This window comes from Electrona antarctica (assembly GCF_951216825.1).
Source record: "Electrona antarctica genome assembly, chromosome: 15".
NCBI classification, from domain to species: domain Eukaryota; kingdom Metazoa; phylum Chordata; class Actinopteri; order Myctophiformes; family Myctophidae; genus Electrona; species Electrona antarctica.
Window position 1 is genome coordinate 36,560,756 of NC_136796.1, and position 15,409 is coordinate 36,576,164.

Consider the following 15,409-nt stretch of genomic DNA (forward strand, 5'->3'; position numbering starts at 1 on the left):
ATAAAGAGTCTGTTGTCTGCATCAAACTGTCCAGGAGGGACGCATCAAAGGCGAAAGGCTTTGTAGTGTCTTGTCAGGCTCCTGCAGAGATGGAAAGGATGAGAGAGATGCAGCTCAGAGGCAGAAAGCATCAAATGCCTCTGTTTTTCTTCTTCAGATGCCTAACCTCAGGGGTCGCAACAAGGCAAAGAAAAACGCAACGCCGGAGAGAGAGAGAAAGAACGTGTCCCCTGCGACAGAAACAGAGATGGAGCAACTGCGGAGCGACACGAGAGAGGAGGGGAGGGAAGGGGTGAGGCACGGGGACAGCGGGAGAAGAGAGGAAACAAGCCCCCAGAGAGACAGTGAAGTGGATTTTGTGAGGGACTTGTCCCCGCCCACAGAGGACGGGTCTTGCCACGGAAACCAGGAAGAGGAGACCGAGATCGACATGATCCCGTCGGCCAAGAGGGAGAAGACAGTGAGATGGACAGACGTGTGCCAGAGAGAGGACGGCGAGGACGTGAAGACGCACGAGAGAATCAAACGACAGCTGAGCGAAAGAGCGCTCTTTTCTGGCGTCTGTTGATCTAGCAACACAGGAAGCTAAAAACCGAGGTAGATCTAAAATGTCTTAAAAGACGATATAGGCATTGATCTCTCTATCCTGGTGAAATACATTCCCACGCACGCACGCACGCACACACACACACACACACACACACACACACACACACACACACACACACACACACACACACACACACACACAATCACAATCATGAGTTCAATAGTGAGCTTTATATCGCTGTCTACTCTAGTCTATAAGCTCATAAGCAAACTGCAAATTAATTTCAGTGTATGTTATTGAATACATGCTTCCTATAACAAAGGTTGAGTCTGTTTTGCGTACAACTTCATCACGGTGATAAGTGGTCTATGATAGATGGAATTTGTGAGTTTGTCTTGTCTCACCCTGTGTCACTCACTTATGCCTCCTTTGTCCTAGCTGTCTAACAGTGGAGGAAAGTAACTAAGGTTAACCACTGTACTTTAAGGACAACTTTGTGTTTTGTTTTTATTTTTCAACCAAGGGTCATGTTTTAGGTTGTTATTAGAGAATGTAAAAGATGAGTGTTTTTTTTTGTTTTAACGATTTTAGCTTTTACAGCAATTTCTTTATTGTTATTTACTATAGTCCTACTAGACCCCAGCCCAGGAAATTACATCTGGCCACAAAAGATCACGGGATCTACTGAATGTGAAGGGGGAGGTGACAAACTGACATTTTGAGCCTACTAAAATAAAAAAAAATAAAAAGCTAAAATCGCTAAAACAAAAGAAAGCAGCAATTATTGAAAATAAAAAAATAACACTCATCTTTTTCTTTCTCTAATAACAACCTAATAAATGGACCTTGTTTGAAAAAAATAAAAATAAACAAAACCCCTAAGTTGTCCTTTACAACAATTTTAAAACTTAACATTTTCAGCACTCCACTACATCTCAGTATTTGAACGTTTTAATGAATGATACTGATTCAAAACAAAGTGAAGTGGTGTATACAGAGCAAAGTTCAAATCAACAAGTGACTTTAGGAGCAGTATCCAGAGAAAGCACCTTTGAGCGGACAGCGCCTGTTTACCATGCATTTCTAGTAAAGACATGCGAGGGCACTCCTCTTCCCAGCGTCCGAGCATCGTACTTCAGCTCTCCTGGCATATGCCGTTTTTTCCCCCACTCATACAGCCCCATTTTATAGGCCTATCTGTCCTAGACTATTCGGAAATAGCAGATAAATATATATATTTTGCCTTTTCTTTTTTATGGGACATTCTGCATAATGAGTAATGTAAGTATATTTTGATGCCAATAATTTTAGATTTGTACTGTAGTGAAATTTTGAATTCAGGCTTTTTAACAGTATTTGTACGTTGTGTATTGCTACTTTTGGTTAAGTAAAACAAATCGGAGTGCTTCTTTTAACATTTCACCGTGCAATAAAGGAGCAGTTCAGTTCCCTGCTTTGGGTCAAGAATGTTGGTCAGTTTTGATGTGTCCTTACATGAATTGAAGTGAAACAATGTAATGCAGGTCTCCAGTCTAAGCCATAAAGGGCAACTTTAGTTTTTTCGTTTTAGCGATTTTCTTTTTTTTACTGAATTTTATGGCTATTTCTTTATTAATATTTTCTATAGTCCTAGACCCCAGGAAATTTCATCTGGCCACAAAAGATCACAGGATCTAGTGAATGTGACGTGACAAATCGACGATTGAGCATATAACACACAGTAAGCCCCCTAGTACCTCCTCCTTCACATTCCTAGATCCTGTGATCTTTTGTGGTCAGATGTAATTTCCTGGGGTCTAGTAGGTCTATAGTAACTAATAATAAAAAATAAAATACATATTTAGCCACTCAAATTCCCCCGCCCCCTGTCAAAAAAATCACGAAAATCGCTAAAACTAAAAAAAGCAAATGGAAGAAACAAAAACATTAAAGTTCTCCACACACCGGGCGCGAATCGGATGCGAATTCTGATTTTTAGCGGCGTTTCTCCATCGGTTTTCCGAAAAACGCGACCGGTGTGCAACCACCTTAACACATCATCTTTTACTTTCTCTAATAACAACCTAAAACATGAACCTTGGCTAAAGTTGTCCTTTCAGTAGCCTATAGTTGTACCCTGTGCTTGTATTGACTACTTTCTGCTAAGAAGTAATGGGAGAAGAACTAAATGAAGCGATACAGTGACCTTATTCGGTGGTCTACTGTATTTACTGGACCTTGAACACCATTGTCACAAAATAAACTGGTTTCCTGTAAAAAGAAATGTGTAATTTACAATTCTGCTGTGTGTTTCTAACTGACCTGGACCACCCGGTGTTTGTGTGTGAGTGCCGTGATATAGAAAAGTCTTTATAGGGGTCAATAAACACATAAGTCAAAATTACTCCATTTCCTTTATTTTTCTTGTCCTATATTGTGCAACGGTGTCCGGTGTTTTTTTCCCCTCCATCTAGGAAGGAAGCGAGGTGGCAGGCACTCAAAACGGGAGTTCCTATGATGCACACAATGTCCCACTGGGAGATGAAAACGACAAGCTCGCACACCATCGCTGGGAGATGTGTGGTGATCCCGGCCAATCAGTGACCTCCTGTAGGTTCCATTACAGAGCACCGTGGGATACTCCACTGGCCCGCACTGGCGTGCGTGCGTGAGTGCGTGCGAGCGTGCGTGCGTGCGTGCGTGCGTGCGTGCGTGCGTGCGTGCGTGCGTGCGTGCGTGCGTGCGTGCGTGCGTGCGTGCGTGCGTGCGTGTGTACTGTGTAGGCCTACACTCGTTGGAGAATTGAGGGTGTCCATGTGTGAGAGCATACTGCACTTATGTGGGAGAATGGCATTGTGTGTGCCCAGAGGGGTGGGTAGCATTTTAAGTACATCATGTATTTGAAATTCATATTTCAAAGACTTTTTTTTTGGTATTTTGTTAATATGGATTCAACCATCAGCTAAATGGTAATTTACATACATGTACATTTTAGTTGATTATATTGAATCAATGTTAAGGAATCAATATTGATTCAACCAACAGCGGCAACCAACCGGTCGATCACGATCAACGCATTGATCTTCAAATCCGTCATAGTTGATTTCAACTGCTCGTATAACTCTGGTTTAGAAAAACATGACTACCGGAGAACGAATACCGGAGAACTCGCCAGTTTGTCGTCTCGCCGGGAAAAGTGTGTAGATCTCGCCGGCCATGTCGCCGCGAAGGTCCCAGAAAGTCCGGCGACAGTTCCGGCGACATGTCTTCACTTTTTTTAAATTCGCGGCTAGTGCTCTCCACTTTTCGCCCGCGGCGGATACCATACATATACATACTGTAATATGTCGTTTTTCATTATTTTTATCATTTTTCATCGTCGGAAATCGAATGACATACTATGTTTCAAAAAATAGGAATTTAAAAATTCCAAAAAGGTAGCACATCCAAAACTTTTATAAATGGCGGACAAAGTACTCACAATTCCATTTCTTTATTGGCACACACCGAAAAGGAACGCTTACGTGTTTCAGCTATGCAGCCTTCATCAGAGAATATACTATGTTGTTTTTCATCTTTTTTTGCATCATCAAAAACAACATTCAAGGTTCAAGGTTAATTTTGCTATCTGGGCAGTAACTCTTGGTAGGTTCAAGTGCCATGTCATTAAGGTAGGCCTACTGAAGGACCATTGGGGGGTGTCCCACTCCCTCCCTCCCCCTCCTGAGAAGTAACCCTGTCCAGTCCAGCTAACATTTTACTGAGAACATTTCCAAATGAACATCGTCTTCATGCTGCCCAATGCACTCTTTTCCACAACTGGTGGAAAATACCACAAAAGGAGTGAAGGTGGGACTTATTGCCTCACCCTAGTTAAATCGATCTATACTGTAAAACCCTGCATTGACATTTTACAGCCAGCAGGTGTCATGTCAACAACATTTTGATCTCATATGGGACCAAAATACGTCCAGTGACGTGACTTTTGCCATATGATATGACTAGTTGTTTAATAAGAATAAGAATACCAGCTAAATGTCCGTGCCTTGTTGACTTTTTTTTATCCAGCTTTTATGTTCTTAATGGTAGTTAGCCTTTTTAACTTATAGCTATTGTCTTTTTCTACTGCATTCTATTGACTGATGTTATATGTAATGTATTTTTTTACATGTTCATCATGCTCTTTTTATTCTGTATGTATGTAGTGCACTGGAGCCGTTGGACAAAACAAATTTCCTTCAGGATCAATAAAGTATCTATCTATCTATCTATCTATCTATCTATCTATCTATCTAAGTGCCGAGCAGAGGAGGCTCAACGTCTTTTTGCAACGCAGCTTTTCTGTCAGGTCGTATCAACGTCGTATGGACGTCTTTTTGCAACTGACTGAGTCTGACTGTCAGGTCGTATCGACGACGTTGTATGGACGTCGTATGGACGTCTGGCTGGGTCGGCGACTTGGCCGACCCGCCGCCGGGACGGTTGGTTGCAGGTGGTTTGGTTACAGGTCTGTTGGACGTCGTATGGACGTCTGTTGGTTATGCGCTCACGACGTCGTATATGAACGTTCTGGGTTGGTGGTTACAGAGAGGTCTGTTGGACGTCGTATGGACGTCCGTTGGTTATGTGCTCAGGGCAGAGAGATCTGTTGAAAAAAATGTCAACGTCTTTGTTCAACTTAAATTGTAGATGTCTTTTTAATTTACATTTTAAGTTTGTGATGCCAAAAATAAGGCACAGATGGTGACAAACCCCAGCCCTGAAAAATAAAATAAAATTAGTGTGGTGTAACACCACAGTAATTCTTTATACAGTACTTACATTATACAGTACTGATGGATAATTTTGAGTTATTAGATCTGTAGATCTGTTATTTTTGGTGGATGGTAGTTTCCATGTTCTCAATAACTATGTATTTTTCATGCCCTGTATCCCACTGAGTTTACATATCATTTCTGCCCCAGCGTAAAACAGATAGTATTAAATCTCACTCTCCCCCAGTCAGCGAGTAAGATAAAAGATTGTTTTCTCCTGTTGGACGTCTTGCATTATCTGCCCCTCTGGTGAAAAACATGTTATTCGGCCTTGGTACGGTGCTAGAGCAGACAAATTGTCTCCTAGTTACGTTAGCTGGTTGTCAGTAACTTGGGCTGTGAACTACATTTACTTAAAGAACTACAATTCCCTTCGGTCACTCTTCCGGGATTTTACCGGAAGTATAATTTGCCACGTATCCCAAGTAGGCCTCCCGGCAATAGGTGTCGCCATAATTCACTTTTGGGTTACCCTCTGAACTCAAATACATTACTTCCCCATGTCCAAAGGATGTTATGACTTATGTAGTATAAAATGTTGTCACTGATGATGTGTCAGTGAGAGATCGTTTTAACGCTGTACGGACCTGCCATTTCTCTCCCGAGGTAATTTGTAATATATATCAAATGGAAAATCCATAGCTCTGGTGTGACTTGTCTTCTTCCGTGTCTGGTGTCAAACTCATTCTAAGGTATTCTGGTATACTCTCATACTTTTACTCTCTGCCTAATTCTTTCCTTTTAGTATTGTAGTTTTCCTCTAAAGTATTTATCCTTAAAAGGTATTAATACAGATTTATAAGTTTAACATTATAACAGTAAAGATAAAGTTAATATTCACTGGTTTAAAAGGTTTACAGTCCTTAATTCTGACTTCTTGAGTATTTGTACTCTATTACATTCTTACAAATTCTCCTCCACGGTACTCCTCCAGAGTCCAGATGATTGATTGGTCTTCAATCCTTCCCTTATCCTAAATTTATATGCATCAATTGGTCCTTTCGATAGCCGGCCTTTAAGGAGTATTAGACTAATTTAAAGATTAGCGGCTCCGACAAAGGCATGTCCCAGCGCCAGTAAGAGTATTTCTACTCTTACTTTCAAAAGTATTTTTACATTTCCGGAGTTTCTTGCTCTGCTATTATAAATATTATACAGTCCTTTCTCATCAGCATTAATTAAATGTTAGACCATATAGTTTTCCCTTTCCACTCCCTTTCTCTCCTTTCTTTCTTTCTCTCTGTTTGACACACACACTGAGGGGAGACTTCACACAAGCAATTTTTTTGAGCACGGACTTTTCATTTGATCAGTGTTACCATTACATCGGAATGGTATGTCACCGGGATTCGGACGGACAGCGATTTTTATTTTGGGGTCCGTGAACGGCGAACATCAGTGAATTTCACGGTTCACGGCGTTCGACCTCCGCGAACGCCTCCATGGACCTCTGACGGCATCTACCCTCCTGCCTGAGCCGTCTCTGGTCTCCGCTGCTATGGGTCGACTCTCCCGACTCGGCCTGCCTATCTGCTTCTTCATCTGCTCTAAGTTAAGTAATTTATGGTTTCTTTAGCCTTCATAGATTAAGTTGTCATTATCATTCACCCCACCTCGAGCAGCGAGGCATTTATTTTTAGTTGCTTAACAACCCTACACAAAGTATCGGAGTTCTTTCTGTCCCATGTAGTTTTTTTTCCTTTATTACCCCAGTTTGTAATTTGCTTCATGCTACTGTTAGAACTGTTTTATATTGATAACATTGTGTTTGCGCAACGACTACTATTGACGCTAGTCGACGCTCCAAAATGATTCTACCCCAATCCCCAACATTCTTAAAATTGTCTCAGCCATGTTATAATTAGGTTCATGTTCACATGTTTATAGGTCGTATACTATCTATCTCTCTATATCTTCATTTTATTTATTTATTTTTATTCAAACTATTATTTCTGGACGGCCATCCAAATCTCATTTCATTCTATCCCCCGGGTTTCCTAACTTTGTGACACAGTACTAGTTGGTGTCATTAACACTTTCTTCCCTGTTGATTTCCTTGGCCAGGAACAAAATAGGGCATTTTATCTTTTATTTTACGACCGTTGACTTTCATCATGTTATAATTAGGTTCACATTAATTTATTTAATAATTTATCTCATCCCGATATTGTGATATCATTGACCGCTGAGACGTTATAATTATTTCCCAGATAGACTTTTAGAACACAGTTACAACTATTTCTCTGGAGTGTGCTATTTATTGTGCTTGTGTCTGTTTATGCCTGCTTTCCCTTATCTCTTGTGAAGAGAGCAGTGGCCTTGCCACTGTCTGGAATGTCTCTCTGTCTGCGTTCGTGCGTATGTGCGTGCGTGCGTGTGTATATATGTGTGTGCATGCGTTCGTGCGTGTGTGCGTGCATGTGTTTGTGTGTATGTGCATGTGTGCACAACCCGATTCTCTCTGTGTCCGCGTGCCTGTCTGTGCATGAATTCCCCCCCCCCCCCCCCCACAATTTCTATTGAATGCGTGTGCGTGTGCGTGTGTGCGTGTGAGATTACCCCGGCTCGGTCCCCTGCCATCTTGTTTTATAACTTTAGAAGTTTATTTGAATAGATCACTCATACTTTGCATGACTTTTAGTAACGGAGCAAAGCCACATTTTTCAAAATTCAGACTTTTAGTAAGGGAGGCAAAACAAAATTTAGATTTTTGTTATTTTTACAGTTTTTACTGCATTTCAAAACTTCATTATTGCCTTACATTATGTTTCATGTCATAGTAGCATCAGTACAAATTTCCGTTTATCCTATTTTTGTCAGATAACCCCCATCTCGCTCCATGTGTGTTTCTGTGTTTGCATGTGTGTATAGGTGTGTGTGTGTGGAACACTTCCTTTTTAAATTCTCATCATAACTTCCTATTCCACAAATAGGTCAGTTTAATATTTCCCATTTCATTATTTTAAGAGTGTGACAAACGTTTACTTGCGTTTTGGTTATTGTGTGATTATTGATAATTAGGAATACGCGACGACATCTGTCAGCCTCCGTTTCCGCCATTTATCATTATTTCATACATTTTATTTTTTAGATAGGACCCCCTTGACCATTTAATTGCCTTAGTATGACAATTTATTATTGATTTCAACCAATCCCCTTATTGATTCAATTCATTCTTTATTTTTTATTATTTAATTTCATTTATTTTTGAGTGGTGTGGACCTCTCCTACAACTGGCTTTGTTAGTCTGTCTGTGCAGAAAAAATGAGCATGGTTGCTACGGTCACCCAGTTCACCCGGGTGTGATTTCATTACATCAGACATTACGTCAGACCACAGCTGATCAGGCTATATAAGACCTCACACCACTCAGTTCACACGGGTGTGATTTTTCAATTACTTTCTGGTTTCCACCATTCATCATTATTTAATAACTACTACTCCCACAATCCTTTTTGGATAGGGCCCCTTGTCCATTTAATACATTAGTTATGCCATTTTTACTGATTTCAACCATTGATTTCAACCCTCATTGATTTAACTCATTAATTAGTTGGCCATCCATTAACTATAGGTTACATCCGAACTCCGGTACTATTAATTAAGTATTCCTTTATTATATTTTAATTATCTTTTAGGTTAAATCCCAGTATTAATTTTAATTGTAATTTTAATTTATTTATTTTTTGATTTTTAATTTTAAATTTTAAATTTTAAGTTTTAAATTTTAAATTTTAAATTTTAAATTTTGGATTTTGGATTTTAGATTTTAGATTTTGAATTTTCATTTTATGGTTTGGATTTTTAATTTAAATTTAGATTTTGATTTTGAATTTAAATCAGTTTTAAGTTTTAAGTTTTAAGTTTAATTGTATTGTTTTTATTTATGTTGACAATTCAGGTGCTATAGGGCGGGTCCATAGGAGAAGTTGCTGTTGGCCCTATAGTATTAACACCAAATTATCACCTAGAAAAAAAAGGAGATGTCACAGTTAGAGTCTTGATATCCCACTAAATTAGTTAAATTCCCTATTATTATAATACTTATTATTTTATTTTTATTTGTACTCTACTCTATTCTTCTCTGCCTGGAACGAGTAACTATAGGCTCCTACAGGTAGAACTTGTGATCTCACAATTTCTTTTTTGGCGTCTTATACGTGACATTAGCTACATCATTAATAGCGTATTTGATAAGTACATTAGCATACATGTGTTTTTTTAGGAGTGATGACCTACATTTTGTTTATTTCTGTCCGTGTTTGCAATGCCATGCCATATTATGCATGATAGTCTTAAAGTCCAGTGCAAATACAGGGCAAAATAGACTTGTGCGTTTATTCTGTCATCATCAAGCTGTGTTTCCTGTGTTAACGGATTAATCACTGCAACATTATTATAGAAAACAATTAAATAGAAGAATTAAATAGAAAAAAAATAGAATACTTTGTTTTCTTTTTGAGATATCTTTCTCTCTCTACCTGTCTCTACGTAACCTCCCTCCATATAAATGTGAAATGCATGCGCTAGAGAACTCTGTCTCTCTGCGTATCCTCCCTCCATTTTACAACTGTGTAAATGCGTACGTAGAACGCTGGGTCTCTCTATCTCTCTCTCCTTGACTTATCTCTAAGTACTCTCCCTCCATATAAATGTGTAAATGCGTGCTGTGAGAACGTCTGTCTCTCTAAGTACCCTCCCTCCATATAAATGTGTAAATACGTACTGTAAGAACGGTCAGGAGAAGTACAAATATTAATATTTTATTATTATTTTTATTTTCATTTTTTTAAACCATACCCTGTCTACCTACACGCCCTCCCTTCACCATTAAGCTGTGTACATGCGCGGTTGGTAGAACAGTCATTTTCATTTAAAAACTTACCCTGTTGATGTTTACCCTGTTGATGAATTGTTTATAATTATTATTGTTTCATTTCATTCACCAGTTTGTTTTTTGTCTTTCTGTTTTATCTCTCAGATACGGATCTCTGGTGGTTTCGTGGTCAGGAACAAACCCGAGTCAGGACAGAGGAATCTAGAGACCCACAAAAGCGATGGAGTGAATGGACATGTTGGTTGTGGACCTCGAGTTTCCTTTCCTTTGTTTATAAGGTTTGACCCTAGACCCCGAGCCACTCAGAACCGTCTGAATCAGTATCATTAGACCCCGAACCACTCAGAAACAGTATTAGGCCCGACCCCTTAGAACAGTAGGCCTTATGCCATCTGCCCATAGATTTCCCATCGGGAACACATTATAATTCCACTCATGTTTCACCATACACATTATTGTTTTATGTTTTTCAAACATGTTTTTCTTTGCTAAAACGCTGTATTTTGCTAAAACGCTGTTACCCCTCCCTACCTAATATTAGGATTAATTTGATCATCCCTTCTCCCCTCAATTAATTAATATTAGATTATTTTAATTATTTTAATTTGATTTATTTGTCATTTTTACTTATTTTATTTTGACTGACAAACAGACCATGTTCGTTATTATTTCCATACATTTATTCATTTATTTTTAGACTTGACTACCGGTACATAGACTACTATTCCCTCTGCATTTGACAGTATGAGACTGATAGCTACCTGACACTGACTGATTGCTCGCTTATCCTGACGGGTAGACAGGTGACAATTTGACTTAATTGACTATTTTCTTTTATTTTTATTAAAACTATTTTCCATTTGTTATAAAAAATAAAGGATCTCCTTCTGCCCCAGTATATAGATTATTTTAACTGAATTATCCCATCTTTGGACAATCTAAATTTCCTTCCATTAGGATTCATTATCCCACCTCATCATATTTTTATTATTTTACATTTGATTCATATTTTACCTCTGAATTTGGAATATCCCTCCATTGTAAACATTTAACCTTTATTATCCCCGAACCACCCCTTGACCTTACATTGAGATATTTAGAATAGGGACACCTTCCCCTTCCATTTCATTTTATTATTTTGTTTTCATCACCATGAGTTTGGCTTGACTAGGCATATATCCTCCCCTGAATAGACTTGATTCTATATTTGACCTTTATGGTACTAATGGACTCACCCGGAAGCTGCTACGATCGGCGCAGGAGCGCAACAAACATAACACCATCGATTACCCTGTCCCCCTTTCCAAGCTCTGCTGGGTATAAGAACTGTTAGGTGCATCTCCGGCCGTTTTCTCCCGTTTGAATGACAGAGATCGAGTGTATCTGTCAATGAGAAAGTATAGGCTGATATTGTCACCTGTGGGTCACCTGTTATGTCACCCATCCTGGGGGCGGGGCGAAGATTCGGCTCTGACTAAGAGCGAAGAAGAACTATCGCAGTATCTGCGCTGCTAAAAAGAACTTTGTTGTCAAATGACACTTTCGACGGCGCATCGGCGTGCTGCAACGATGCTGGGTTCCTCGGGGACCCCGAAGATCTGCCCTAAAGAACATTGTCAAACCCTGACACTAACGTCGGCGTGGACCGCTGCACCGTTTGCTGGGTTCCTCGGGAACCCCGAAGATCGAAGACCTCGAGAGAGAAAAGTCATTCTGTCTCTCTGCCACGGTACCATCTAAATAATGAGTGATTTCTTGCCTGGTCGTAAGTCAAACTATTTTTTATTTTTCATTGTTCCTGTTACCATTTTGTTCCCCTCCTGATCCTTAGTATAGAGTTAATTTATTTCTCCTCTCCAAATTATTCCCTGAAGATTGATTATTGATTATTGATCACATGACACTTCATCCACAAAAAGCGATGGAGTTGATGGATAATTTTTAGTTATTAGATCTGTAGATCTGTTATTTTTGGTGGATGGTAGTTTCCATGTTCTCAATAACTATGTATTTTTCATGCCCTGTATCCCACTGAGTTTACATATCATTTCTGCCCCAGCGTAAAACAGATAGTATTAAATCTCACTCTCCCCCAGTCAGCGAGTAAGATAAAAGATTGTTTTCTCCTGTTGGACGTCTTGCATTATCTGCCCCTCTGGTGAAAAACATGTTATTCGGCCTTGGTACGGTGCTAGAGCAGACAAATTGTCTCCTAGTTACGTTAGCTGGTTGTCAGTAACTTGGGCTGTGAACTACATTTACTTAAAGAACTACAATTCCCTTCGGTCACTCTTCCGGGATTTTACCGGAAGTATAATTTGCCACGTATCCCAAGTAGGCCTCCCGGCAATAGGTGTCGCCATAATTCACTTTTGGGTTACCCTCTGAACTCAAATACATTACTTCCCCATGTCCAAAGGATGTTATGACTTATGTAGTATAAAATGTTGTCACTGATGATGTGTCAGTGAGAGATCGTTTTAACGCTGTACGGACCTGCCATTTCTCTCCCGAGGTAATTTGTAATATATATCAAATGGAAAATCCATAGCTCTGGTGTGACTTGTCTTCTTCCGTGTCTGGTGTCAAACTCATTCTAAGGTATTCTGGTATACTCTCATACTTTTACTCTCTGCCTAATTCTTTCCTTTTAGTATTGTAGTTTTCCTCTAAAGTATTTATCCTTAAAAGGTATTAATACAGATTTATAAGTTTAACATTATAACAGTAAAGATAAAGTTAATATTCACTGGTTTAAAAGGTTTACAGTCCTTAATTCTGACTTCTTGAGTATTTGTACTCTATTACATTCTTACAAATTCTCCTCCACGGTACTCCTCCAGAGTCCAGATGATTGATTGGTCTTCAATCCTTCCCTTATCCTAAATTTATATGCATCAAGTACTTCAAGTTGTCCAGCAATGAACAATATGAGGACTGCGTCACTGGGATTTGAACATGGAACCTCTGTACTGAGTGTTATTTTATTAGTCCACTACACTACACTATCTCTCAGGCACTCACCGGTCACCACCAGGTCAATCAGGTCATGTCATAGTACGGTAGTTTAAGTTAAATAACTCAGAAACTACAAAACATTTCAAAGTTCCAGCATGTGTCCACAGTAAGCTGAATTATAAAAAGTGTGAATGGAGTTTCTAGGTGAAAGTGATTTTTTGACGTGTCACTATCTGCCATTGAGCCCCATTATACATTTCTCAAATTTGAAAGCACTATATTTCTAAAACTATGAAACATTTCAAAGATTCATTTTCAGGCAAACATGTCCACCGTAAGATGAACCTAAATATGTTTGAATGGGGTTTCTAGGTGTAAGTATGTAGGACTAGTAGCATGCCAAAGTTTGTGCTATTGCCATTGAGAATGCATTGGGCGTTTAAGTTAAATAACTCAGATACTACAAAACATTTCAAAGTAAAAAGTTCTAGGATGTGTCTCCACAGTAAGCTGAATTATAAAAAGTGTGAATGGAGTTTCTAGGTGAAAGTGATTTTTTGACGTGCCACTATCTGCCATTGAGCCCCATTATACATTTCTCAAATTTGAAAGCACTATATTTCTAAAACTATGAAACATTTACTTTGAAATGTTTTGTAGTTTCTGAGTTATTTAAACTTTGGCATGCATACTTACACCTAGAAACCCCATTCAAACCTATTTAGGCTCATCTTACGGTGGACATGTTTGCCTGAAGAGAAATCTTTGAAATGTTGGAACCCACAATCTCCAGATCATGCAGCCAGTGTGTTAAGTCACTGATCTACTTGCTACCTGCCACAATGCAGTCTGCTGTTCCCTTTGAGTACAACATTGATACAAAAATAAAATACAAAAAATATAATAACAGGAGATTTGTCTATTGTTTCTTTTGCTGTTGTTTATCTCTAGACGTTCGAATGTTTATGAACCACAATGGAAACAAGTCTCTGGCTCTTCTGTCATTATCTATTCGGCCTTTTAAGAGCATCATGCACAGTGGCTCACTGGGTACAGAGCCTGCCTGGGAATCAGGAGGCTGCAGGTTCAAGTCCTGGCTCTGACATAGTCTCCCAAAATCATGAAAATATGACATAATATATTATGCCGTCCCAAACCATGGACTATAGTATGTCATTTTTTCATGATTTTCATCTTTTTTTCAAATCCTCCAAAATCATAAAAAACGACATGCTATAGTATGCCGTCCGAAGCCATGAACTATAGTATGTCGTTTTTTCATGATTTTCATCTTTTTTTCAAATAGTCCAAAATCACGAAAAACGACATGCTATAGTGTGCCGTCCGAAAAGAATTATAACTTTGGCATGCTACTAGTCCTACATACTTACACCTAGAATCCCCATTCAAACCTATTTAGGTTCATCTTACGGTGGACATGTTTGCCTGAAAAGGAATCTTTGAAATGTTTCATAGTTTTAGAAATATAGTGCTTTAAATGTGAGAAATTTATAATGGCAGATAGTGGCACGTCAAAAAAGCACTTTCACCTAGAAACTCCATTCACACCTTTTATAATTCAGCTTACTGTGGAGACACATGCTGGAACTTTTTACTTTGAAATGTTTTGTAGTTTCTGAGTTATTTAACTTTAACGCCCAATGCATTCTCAATGGCAATAGCACAAACTTTGGCATGCTACTAGTCCTACATACTTACACCTAGAAACCCCATTCAAGCCTACTTAGGTTCATCTTACGGTGGACATGTTTGCCTGAAAAGGAATATTTGAAATGTTTCATAGTTTTAGAAATATAGTGCTTTCAAATTTGAGAATTTTACAATGGGGCTCAATGGCAGATATTGGCACGTCAAAAAAGCACTTTCACCTAGAAACTCCATTCACACCTTTTATAATTCAGCTTACTGTGGAGACACATGCTGGAACTTTTTACTTTGAAATGTTTTGTACCGGTCACCGGTCACCACCAGGTCAATCAGGTCATGTCATAGTACGGTAGTTTAAGTTAAATAACTCAGAAACTACAAAACATTTCAAAGTTCCAGCATGTGTCCACAGTAAGCTGAATTATAAAAAGTGTGAATGGAGTTTCTAGGTGAAAGTGATTTTTTGACGTGTCACTATCTGCCATTGAGCCCCATTATACATTTCTCAAATTTGAAAGCACTATATTTCTAAAACTATGAAACATTTCAAAGATTCATTTTCAGGCAAACATGTCCACCGTAAGATGAACCTAAATATGTTTG

The 15,409-nt window shown here is 38.9% G+C and overlaps 1 protein-coding gene and 1 long non-coding RNA gene across 2 annotated transcripts in view; both read left to right on the plus strand.

The window, feature by feature from the left end:
- The window catches only part of rftn1a (raftlin, lipid raft linker 1a), a 58,676-nt gene extending 57,343 nt beyond the window's left edge, over positions 1-1,333 (plus strand). Inside the window, exon 10 of the mRNA XM_079522660.1 lies at positions 158-1,333. Within this exon, the coding sequence (XP_079378786.1) occupies positions 158-568 (411 nt within the window). The 3' untranslated portion in view covers positions 569-1,333. The remainder of the gene's footprint in view (positions 1-157) is intronic.
- Positions 1,334-5,374: 4,041 nt separating this feature from the next.
- On the plus strand, positions 5,375-12,730 carry LOC306937878. The gene is made up of 2 exons (XR_013791668.1): positions 5,375-10,424; positions 12,126-12,730. It is a non-coding gene; the product is annotated as an uncharacterized lncRNA (long non-coding RNA).
- Positions 12,731-15,409: the final 2,679 nt, after the last annotated feature.